General features: G+C 44.7%; 1 protein-coding gene across 1 annotated transcript; it reads left to right on the top strand.

Moving 5' to 3' along the window:
* Positions 1–1892: 1892 nt before the first annotated feature.
* LOC143622119 (uncharacterized) lies at positions 1893–3034 on the top strand. The gene is made up of 2 exons (XM_077093358.1): positions 1893–2230; positions 2386–3034. The coding sequence occupies exons 1-2, from the start codon at positions 1893–1895 to the stop codon at positions 3032–3034; spliced, it is 987 nt and encodes a 328-aa protein (XP_076949473.1).
* The last annotated feature ends 8120 nt before the right edge of the window (positions 3035–11154 follow it).

Below are 11154 nucleotides of genomic sequence, written 5' to 3'. Positions count from 1 at the left end.
CCCTAGAGGACTAACAGAACACCAATTGAAGGTACATAAGTCGATAGAACCAATTAAACAAAAGCAACGAAGTGTTGGTCTAGAAAGAAGCAAAGCCATTACGAAACAAGTGGCAAAACTGCTAGATGCGGGTATAATAATATAAATACGATACCAAACCTGGATAGCCAATCCAGTAATGGTAAAGAAAGGGGACAATAACTGGAGAATGTGCATCGACTTCAAAGACTTAAATGCCTGTCCAAAGGATTGTTACCCTTTCCTAGAGATTGATGCAACGATGGACTCATTAGCATATTACAAGCTAAAGTATTTCTTAGATTCTTACAAGGGCTTCCATCATATATGTGTGTGTGTGTGTGTGTGACGAAGATGGAAGATAAGACATCATTTATCACCATGAGGGCATATTCTGCTACCAAAAGTTGCCATTTGGTCTCAAAAATGCAGGAGCAACATACCACAGATTGATGGATAAAGTGTTTAAAAGACAAATAGGAAACAACCTGGAAGTATATGTCGTGTAATAAAAAGCAACACTGAAGAAACCATGCTCAAAGATATCACTGAAACCTTTGCAAGGCTGAACAGTATTAGCGTGAAGTTAAACCCGGCCAAATGTTTATTTGGGTAGAAGAAGGAAAATTCCTGGGAGTCATGGTAACCAAAAAAGGGATCAGAGCTAATCCCGAAAAATCGAAGCCATAAAAGAAATGAGGGCTCCGATAACCATGAAGGACATCCAAATATTGAATGGTAGGATTGTGGCGTTACACTGTTTACTATCTCGGGTAGTAGATAAGTCATTGCCCTTCATGATGATCTTGAAGAGGTGCACGGACAAGTCCAAAGCTAATGTGGCTTTTGAAGCACTTAAAGAGCACCTACACCTCCTTCCAGCATTAATGGCTCCGAGAGATGGAGAAACAATAATGGTATAGCTAGCCACTTCGAACAATGTCATCAGTGTGGTACTAGTGGTAGAAAGGTCAGCAGTGAAGAAGCCAATTTATTATGTAAGAAGATCACTAAAAGAATATGAGGAGCGATATGCACCAATGGAAATATTAGCCCTAGCATTGGTGCATGTATCTAGAAGGTTGAAAAGATACTTCCAAGGTTTCCAAATAGAGGTGCTAACCTCACAACCTATACAACAAATTCTAAAGAAGCCGGAAATATCGGGAAGACTAGCCAAATGGGCTATTTAGTTAGGAGCATTCCAGATCGAATACAAATCTCGAATAGCCATTAAAAGCCAGATCATGGCTGACTTCCTTATAGAAACCACACAAGGTAATCAAACAGAGGTCTTAGTAGAAGCACCCGAGTGGTCCATGTATACCGTTGGTGCATCGAACACTAAGGGCATAGGAACAAGACTAATCCTGAATAGCCCAAAAAGGTGAAGAAATTACATACGCCCGTCGTTTCAACTTTCCCAGCTCGAACAATGTGGCCGAATATAGAGCTTTCATAGCTGGCCTCAGAATGGCCGAGAAGGTAGGGGCAAAACACTTAATAGCCCACGTGGATTCGATGTTGGTAGCAAAGCAACTCACGGATGAATACAAAGCGAAAAAGCCAACCATGATTTCCTACGTGTGTCTAGCTAAAGAATTGTTGCAGCACTTCGACACTTGTAAAATCCTGCGCATACCCAGAAGCCAAAACAAAAGAGCCAATGCTTTAAGTAAACTAGCTTCGGTAACGTTCAGCCACCTGGAAAAAGAGGTACGTGTGAAGATGCTGAAAGAAGCATTGGTAAAGCAAGGAGAAGTGCTATCATTAGAAACCAGAAAGAATTCATGGATGACTCCCATCATCGACTACTTAATGCAAGATAAGTTACCCGTGACAAGGGACATGCAAGAAAATTACAAGTAAAGGCAATGCAATATCAGGTTCAAGGAGGAATCCTCCATAGAAAAACCTACTTAGGCCCATTGTTGAGATGCCTTGATGAAGAAGAAGCCAGGTACATGGTACGAGAGATCCATTGGGGAATATGTGGAATTCATTTAGATCTAAGGATGATAGTGGGGAAACTCATGAATGCTGGATATTTCTGGCTAGGAATGCACCAAAGCGTTATTGAAGAAATCAAGAGTTGTGAAGAATGCCAAAGGCATGCTTCTACAACCCTATGGGCCAAAAATAACCTAATCCCTGTAACATCGGCTTGGCCATTCCAAAAGTGGGGCATCGACATTGTAGGCCCCTTCCCGAAGTAGTAGGGAAAGTTAAGTTCCTAGTGGTGGCAGTAGATTACTTTACAAAATGGGCCGAGGCGAAACCTTTGGCCACCATAACAGGACATCAAATAAAAATATTCGTATGGGAACAAATTATATGTTGATTTGGTCTGCCGTTGTACATCATCAGCGATAACGGTAAACAGTTTGCAGATAATCCTTTCAAAAAATGGTGTGAGGATCTACACATCAAACAAGTGTTAGCTTCAGTAGCCCATCCACAGGCCAACGGTCGAGTAAAACGAGCTAACATAAGTATTGTCGCATGCATCAAAACACGTCTGGGAAAACAAGGATTAGCATGCGTCAATGAACTTCCTCATGTTCTCTGGGCATATAGAACGACACAAAAGTCGGGACAAAGGGAATCACTCTTTAGTCTCACATACGGCACTGAAGTTGTTATACCAGCTGAAGTAGGAATGCTAACGGTACGAATCCGAGAACAATTTGATAATGATGAGGAGCTTCGACTCAACCTCGACCTGATTGAGAAACGAAAGGAGACGATCGCCGTTAGAGAGTTGAATTACAAAAGGGAAATGGAAAAATATTACAATAAAAAAGTGAGGGAAGTTAGATTCAAAAAGGGCAAATATGTCATGAGAAACAATGAAGCCAGTAGTGTCGAAGCACAGGACAAACTTGGTCCAAGGTGGGAAGGACCATACATTGTTTTCGAAGCGACAGACAAAGGTGCCTACAAGCTACAGAAGCTGGATAGAACACCGGTACCAAGAATGTGGAATGACATTCACCTAAAAAAGTGCTACATGTAAAGCACAAACCTAGATCAGTCCAGTGACCATGTTCTCCTTTTGTTTGTTATTTTAACTTTCATGATACGCTAAATTAAGAAGCTTATGATGTAAGCTTAGCCGTTTTAAATTCTAATGAAATACTTTATGTGGTTGCAATGAGAGAAATTGACATCAAAGGAAAAATAATCCTATTGAAAACATGATGATATCATGAATAAACGTTATATAAATAACAGGTCAAGTATCGAAAATAAAAAACAAGACCACGTGATACTCCTTAGCACGTGAAAAACCGGTCGGGAACACAATAAATAAGGATAGATAAACCCTACGGTAAGGGATAAAACAAAAACGACTATAAACATATATGCTAAAGAAGCAACCACATATACTTGCTAAAGAAGCAGTTATGTTATATATACGCTAGAGAAGCGATTATACTTTTAATGCTAGCGAAGCAAGTATAGACATGATGCTAGAGAAGCAATCATATTCCAAATGCTAAAGAAGCAATCACATCCGTATGCTAAAGAAGCAACTATGTTATACATACGCAAAAGAAGCAATTATACTCTAATTGCTAAAGAAGCAACTATGTTACACATACACTAAAGAAGTGATTATACTCTAAATGCTAAAGAAGCAGCTATACTATATATATATATATATATATATATATATATATACACTAAAGGAGCAGGTAAGTCGAATATGCTAAAGAAGCATCGATAACATAAGTACCTGAAAAACAAAAATGCTAAAAATACCTAGCAACAAATACTAAGAAATGACAAAACAAAGCGCGATAGGCCATGCCAAGTGCAACAGCAATGAAGCAAGCATCGTACTCAGTATATCCCACCAATAGCAAAGCTATGGTAGGGTCTGAGGAGGGTAAGATGTAGACAGCCTTACCTCTACCCTATAAGGATAGAGAGGCTGCTTTCGGTGAGACCCCCGGCTCGATAGTAGTTTTGCATCAAGCCTTGGACATAAGGCACATAGCACTCAATCATCGGGACACCGGCTGATCGGTGCATGTACCCTTGTCTTTCGACTATCAACGCCACTACATGATGCCTGATTAACCGTCCGTCACTTTTAACGTTATTTTCACGAGATTAGTAAAATAACGTCAAAATTAGTGCAATTTCACTTTTGCCCACCCGAGGGTTCACACATATATACATTATATGTGCGCACCACAAGCAGGGCTAGCGATGAAGCAAGCAGAGATAGATAAACAAGAAAACGGTTAAACATCACAAACAAGCACAACGTGTTTGCCTCAACGGAGAGGGATTGATACATGACCATAAAAGTATCACCCAAACACGGGGGGCTTTCGAAGAAAAATGTCTTAAAACGCTCAAAAACTCACCAAAAACAACAAATCAAGTGGTGGGATCGGCAGCAGTGCCAGCATCAACAGCAGATGGAAAAGGTAGTGCGGCTTGAATAGGACCCAGGGGAGCATCGGCTAAGGCTGCAAAACGGGGAAGGAAGGAAAAAAGATAGGTTGTTGAAATCTCGCAAAGCCTTTGCAACCTTTGAATTGGCAGCAGGGTTATATCCAGAGATCTGCTCCAAAGGCTTCCCCGGATGAGTATGCTTATAGCCCTCCACCAAACCTGCATGGTACCCCGAGCCTGACATCATTGTTATATGACACCCAATAAGGCTATCAAATCTGGGCTTATATTCACTATTTGCACAAAACACTCCAGTCCTATCTCAAACAGCCACTGCTTTTGCTCAGAAAGACCAGCCACCAAAGCCTTGAGAGAGTTCACCTCTTCTTCAACCACATCTATAATCAAACAATAAAAACCTATGAAAAACGTAGCAACAAGAGATAAACAAAACAAAATAGTCTCGCTAGCATAAACAACCTCAAGACGATTGACTAGCTGGCGGATGGTAATGTTCAAAATATGGATGATGTCGTTGGCTGAACGAGCAGAGTGTGCTGCAAGAAGCCACCTTAGATGTCGATTGGTAAGTGCATCATGAGCCTCATCCCAAGCATGCACTATAGCGGCATTAGCTTCCTGAAGCTTCTTCAACTCCTTCTGCATGTCGATGCTCTTTCTTCAACTTTTTCATCTCAATTGATGACCCTTAGGCTCACAACACCTGACCCTACAACTTCTTGACCTCTAACAACGCTCCTACCCACCTTCGGTGAAGCTCGCTCCTGTAAGAAACATCTTGAGCACCGTGGACCATGACTGCATCCGAAAAATCAGGATCGCTTAACTGACGAACATGGTGGTATCCAAAGGTAGGCTAGCATTATACAAGAAAAGCTTAGCAGAGTCCGCCTGAGAGAAAGTCTATTCTCCTCAAGCTCCAATCAAGAACATATTTCTCGTCACTCCAACAACCCACAACTCCTTGAGACGAGCGCAACGTGCTGATTTATCACCAACCCAGTCCACTTTCTCTATGTATGCATAAATAAAAAAACACATTAAAATGCATCGACAAGCTACTAAACATGTAAAAAGAAAAAATAATTACATGTAGCCACTTTGGGTTGAGCATCAACAGTAACGGGCAGATGTTTCTTTGATCGGGTAACTCGCTTGGCAGCTGGAGGTCGAAAGCCCGAGCCTTTACCAGCAAAACTCAAAACAACCCCTTTTACCTTTAGCAACATAACCACCCGTGGCAATAATGTTTGGGTCACCAGTTGAAGGTCCTGATTTGGATAAATCGTTCACTTGATTAGTAGGAGAAAACTAATCGCCGGATAAATCCATGACCGAAGGGGACAAAGCACCTTCGGTAGGGTTCTGTGAGGCAGATGCTTGTGAAGCCACCAATGTATATCCCTGAGCGACTTGTGGAGGACGAATGGTCGAAACAGCTCCAGCTGTCTATCTAGAAAGGGAGTATCTCTCTTGGCCAAGGAAACTTCTTAGACCTCAAGCTCATAAGCACCTTTCAGGTTGAGAATCTTACGAAGATCCATTTCTGCATCGACAGCCAACATATCAACACATGTGTAGAAACATGAAATGAATCTGACCTGATCCATGACGATGTTCCCCGGTCTTCGAGATGAACGAACCACGACTCGATCTTCTTCTCCGGTAGCTTAAGATCTGCAATGGTTTTTTGGGGGTGTGGAGGTGACTGCTAAGAAATCTCGAGGATCTCTTGTTTACAGACATAAAAATGATATGATGGCAGCTCTTACTGAGCATGACCCCTTAATAAGAAGGTGGAGACCTCCTTATATAGAGAGCCTCATGGCCACCATCATGGTACCCTAATGGGCCTAGCCTAGTTAGGGTTACCTCCACAAAACCCCCTCAGCCCAATAATATTGTATTAGTCCATATAATAAAATAAGCCAAACATAATAAATTAAGGTCGTAAGTCGGGTTTAGCACCATACCCCTACAAGCCCCCCAAGTCCAGTGTTGCTCCTAGGCGTGCAAGCGTTTAGGTGGAGCGCTGGACTTCATAAGGTGTGTTAGGATATAAGGCGGTTTATTCCCCTTTCTTTGGCCTTGTTTTTATTGTCTTTGAGTTTTGAGAGGTTTTCTCCATGATGGTGACATGTTGTGATCCTTATGATAATGATGGTGCACTGGCATGAATAAGATATAGCACGCATCATAACAATAGTGGCGAGGGGCCTGATAAAAGATAGAGTGCGCATCTCGATAATAATGTAATGCGACTTGCGCGCGAGGCAGCTTACGAGCTATAAAAATAATGAAGCTTGCGCGCGAGGCGACTTACGAGCTATAAAATAATGAAGCTTGCGCGTGAGGCGACTTACGAGCTATAAAATAATGAAGTCGTTATACACTGATGTGAAGCAAAGACTAGAAGCTAATGATTTCTCTACACTGCCTGAGGCACATGCATGTACAGCAGGGATGAAATCATTGACATGAAGCGAATGATTTCTCTATAAAGTAATGATGGTGTACTGGCATGAATAAGATATAGCACGCATCATAACAATAGTGGCGCGGGGCCTGATAAAAGATAGAGTGCGCATCTCGATAATAATGTAATGCGACTTGCGCGCGAGGCAGCTTACGAGCTATAAAAATAATGAAGCTTGCGGCTTTTTAGCTATAATATGATGATAATGGTTGGCCCACAGGGGCCTCTTCTACGCGGGATGACTATCCCGGCTTGTTTTCAAAATAATAATGGAGGCACAAACGGCCAGATAATAATAATAATGTCATAGGTGCTTGTGCGGCTCGTAGCCGAACCTGCAAAAACATATAAAATTGGCGCGTGGCCGTTTGGGTTTATGAGGATTCCCAACCTTTAAGTATGGCGTGTAGCCGTATGGGTTTATGAGGATTCCCAACCTATGATTAGGATGTCTTCCATCCTTAAGCAAATTATGAGGTGTGCCCAACCTAGTGTTTGGTGCATAGCTGTGTGTTCTGCATTAATATAAGCACAATTTTGTGTCATTTCATGCAAATCTTATATACTCATACTTTTCGTTTTGTTTTATTTTGATTGTTAAACCAAAATCAATATAGGCAAAAAGTTTTAGGTTTTGTAAAAAACTTGTGAAGTAATTCACTTACTTGAGGAATTTGTAACCAAGCATGTGCTATTGTTAGCGTTCTGGGATTTGGTCGCGAGGATTGTTTTTGCTTTGCCATGAGAATTCCACGCTTCCGACATGAGTGTTCCGTGCCTCTGACTCGAGAATTCTTTCAGATCGAGGAAGGTTTTCTTGTTATACGTGTCGGAGCAGAATAAGACCTCCGCCCCAGTTTGCCGATTTTAAAAAGTTGCGTTGCGAAGATGTATGCGTTCTTTAGTGATCGGTCTTGGTCTAACGAAGTGTTAATCTGCGGTGCGCGCATACATGGGGGCGGAGTGGTGATCCAAGGTCGCGTATGCATGGCGGCGGAGTGGTGATCCGCGGGCGCGCATGCATGGCGGCTGAAAGTTGAGCGCGCATGCATGGCGGAGAGTTGAGCGCGCATGCATGTGGCGGCGAGTTGAGCGCGCATGCATGGCGGCGAGTTGAGCGTGCATGCATGGCGTTAGTCTTGACCCTCAGCACTGCGCATGCATGGTGTCGGGGTGTTCCTCCGATGCAGCACATGCATGGCCGGGAGAGTTCGTCCGCAGCGCACTTGCATGGCGTCGGAGTGATCCGTGGGTGCATGCATGGCGGCGGAGTGATGACTCGCGGCCGCGCGTGCATGGCAGTGGAGTCTTTGCATAGAACCAAGGTATGGAGTCATCCTCCCACTTGAACAGTGATGCGGATGTAAGAAACCAAACTTTTGGAGGCGCCCATCCATTATGACGTGGTGTTGTTCCGCGACGACGCCCACGCATGTGGCGCAGTGTTCTTTTGTGACGTGATTGCGTAGTGGTGATCCGCAAGTATGATGGCGGTGTGCTATGTAAATGAATAAAGGACTTAGAATATATTTTCTTGCCTGGCTCCACCTGTGGAGGTGGTGTGGTATTTATAGTATTAGGGTTTCCAATGATTGGGCTCAGACCCAATTAGGGCCTTTTTGGCCTCCTCCTATCGCTTCGCGCCACGTGTACTTGGGACACCTGGTGCTTTTTCATTGATTATTCTCTGACCAAAGTATTTCACCTGACCCATGTGCCATCACGTGGTGGCACATGGGCTTTGCTGAGTTGTCCACCCTTCATTGGCAGCTGTCAACATCAGCATATTCTTTATTCCTTAAAAGATACCTTCTGGAAGGTTGTCTGATGAGCACAATCATGGTTGTCCTTATCCTGATTTGGATAGGGACGTGGTTGGTTGTGTGCATATGTGATATGCGCTTATCCTGGGGATGCGCGAGGTCCTCTTTATTCTCACGCGCAGATGTGATATGCGTGAGCATATGTGATGTGTGAGCATATGTGATGCGTGAGCATATGTGATGCGTGAGCATATGTGATGCGTGAGCATATATGATATGCGTGAGCATATGTGATGCGTGAGCATATATGATATGCGCCACGCACAGATGTGTTATGCTCGAGCATATGTGATATGCACCACGCGCATAGGTTTTGGCTTTGTCTTGACATCCTGATTTCAAGCATGTGATGCGTGAGCATATGTGATATGCGCCACGCGCAGATGTGATATGCGTGAGCATATGTGATGCGTGAGCATGTGATATGCGCCACGCGCAGATGTGATACGCGTGAGCATGTGATGCCTGAGCATATGTGACGCGTGAACATGTGATGTGCCACGCACAGATGCGATGCGTGAGCATGTGATATGCACCACGCGCATAGGTTTTGGCTTTGTGTCTTCATGACATCCTGATTTCAAGCCTCTTATCTATATCTTGTAGGTTGACCCGCCCCGTTCGATGTTAAGGCGGGTGCATACCCCTTCAAGCCCCCCCAGTCTAATGTGTGTCTTGTCTCGCGCGAGCGAGGTAAGATAGATATTAGACTTAATAGTTTGCTTTTTTAATAGGGCTTGTTTTTTTCGTTCTCCTCTTGTACGCGCGTTGCGCGAAATTCAATCCCTTTGGTTAAAATGAAATCGTCAATGCATGTGGTTGGTTGGTGTTGACATGCATCAGAGACGTTCAGACCTTTCGTGTGCTCGGCGCCAGCGCGCATACTTGATGGCGCGCTGCTGCTTCATAGCGGCGAAACTCATGCATGGTGGCATGCATCATGGCGGCCAGATGGTTACCCGCGGTGGCGTGTACGCGTGGTGGCGCAATGACATTACGCGGTGGCGAGGTTCACTTGTCGTGGCACGTGAATGTTGATGGAATGTTAATCCGCGACTGTGCGCATGTATGGTGGCGGAGTATTGACCCGTGACGGCGCATCGTGATCCGCGGCGACGCGCTGCTGCTTCATGGCGATGTACTGAACCGCGGTGGCGCATGCGTGGTGGCGAAGTATTGAATCGCGGTGGCGCATGCGTGATGGCGGTGTATCGAACCGCGGTGGCGCATGCGTGGTGGCGGTGTATCGAACCGCGGTGGCGCATGCGTGATGGCGCGCGCGTGTGCTATAAGGTATGCTTACACATTGAAATTTGAACAAGGTTGTAAGGAAATTATTTTTACTTACTCCTTAACAGTTGTCATATTTCAAGTTATTTTGCGATATTTTGAATATGCTGACACGTGCCTTGGCATTTCATTATTCCTCTTTTGCGCGACGTTATCGCGCATTTATTATAGGGAATTATGAATGAGTTTATTAACCTTTACGTGTCAGTATGTGTTACTCTGCCTATATCCATTATAATCCCATGCGCGGCCCCGACCTGAAACCTTAACAACTATGCTTTGGCATGTGCTTTGCCTTAGTTGTGCTTAGGTATTTTATGGTCCAGCTGCGCAATACGTAGGATGGATGCTATGAGTAATTTGAGCTAAGGCTCATATTATCGGGCTAAGGCCCTGACGTTTTAGAGTTAAAACTCGTCAACGCGTCTGAGCTTGAAGCTCGCGCATGTATGTTTTACTTCGTTTTATTTTTAGTTTGATGTCAATACAATGTTGTCATATTGCTCAAATTAATAAAGGGAAGTGTGAAACATGTATGCAAAATTAAAATCAGGCTCGCACATGCATGGCGGCGGAGTCGTGACTCGCGGGCGTGCATGCATGGTGGCGAAGCTTGACCCTTGGCAGTGCGCATGCATGGCGGCGGAGTGGTGACTCGCGGGCGCGCGTGCATGGCGGAGAGTTGCGTGCGCATGCATGGCGGCGAGTTGCGCACAAGCATGGTAGAGGGTTGCGCGCACATGCATGGCGTTGGAGTCTTCTACGTAAAGCCAAAAGCATGGAGTCGTCTTTCGAACTCACATGGTGGTTTCCGCGGGCGCGCATGCATGGCTGCGGAGTGAGGATCCGCGGGCGCGCGTGCTTGGCGGCGGAATGGTGACCCGCTGGCGAACATGCACGGTGGCAGTCTTTTGCGCAAAACCCACATGGTGGTTTCCGCGGTGGTTTCCGCGGGCGCTCACGCATGTCGGCGGAATGGTGACCCGCTGGCGAGCATGCATGGTGGCGGTCTTCTGCGCAAAACCCACATGTTGGCAGTCTTTTGCGCAAAACCCACATGGTGGTTTCCGCGGTGGCGGAGTTTCTCCGAGACTGTTAACTTTAGTTGCTCTAGTG

This window comes from Bidens hawaiensis, unplaced genomic scaffold, assembly GCF_021521415.1.
Source record: "Bidens hawaiensis isolate Kalapana, Puna unplaced genomic scaffold, B.hawaiensis_p1.1 tig00003022_1, whole genome shotgun sequence".
NCBI classification, from domain to species: domain Eukaryota; kingdom Viridiplantae; phylum Streptophyta; class Magnoliopsida; order Asterales; family Asteraceae; genus Bidens; species Bidens hawaiensis.
Note: the sequence above shows the minus strand (reverse complement) of the source record. Positions and strands in the feature narration are given on the sequence as shown.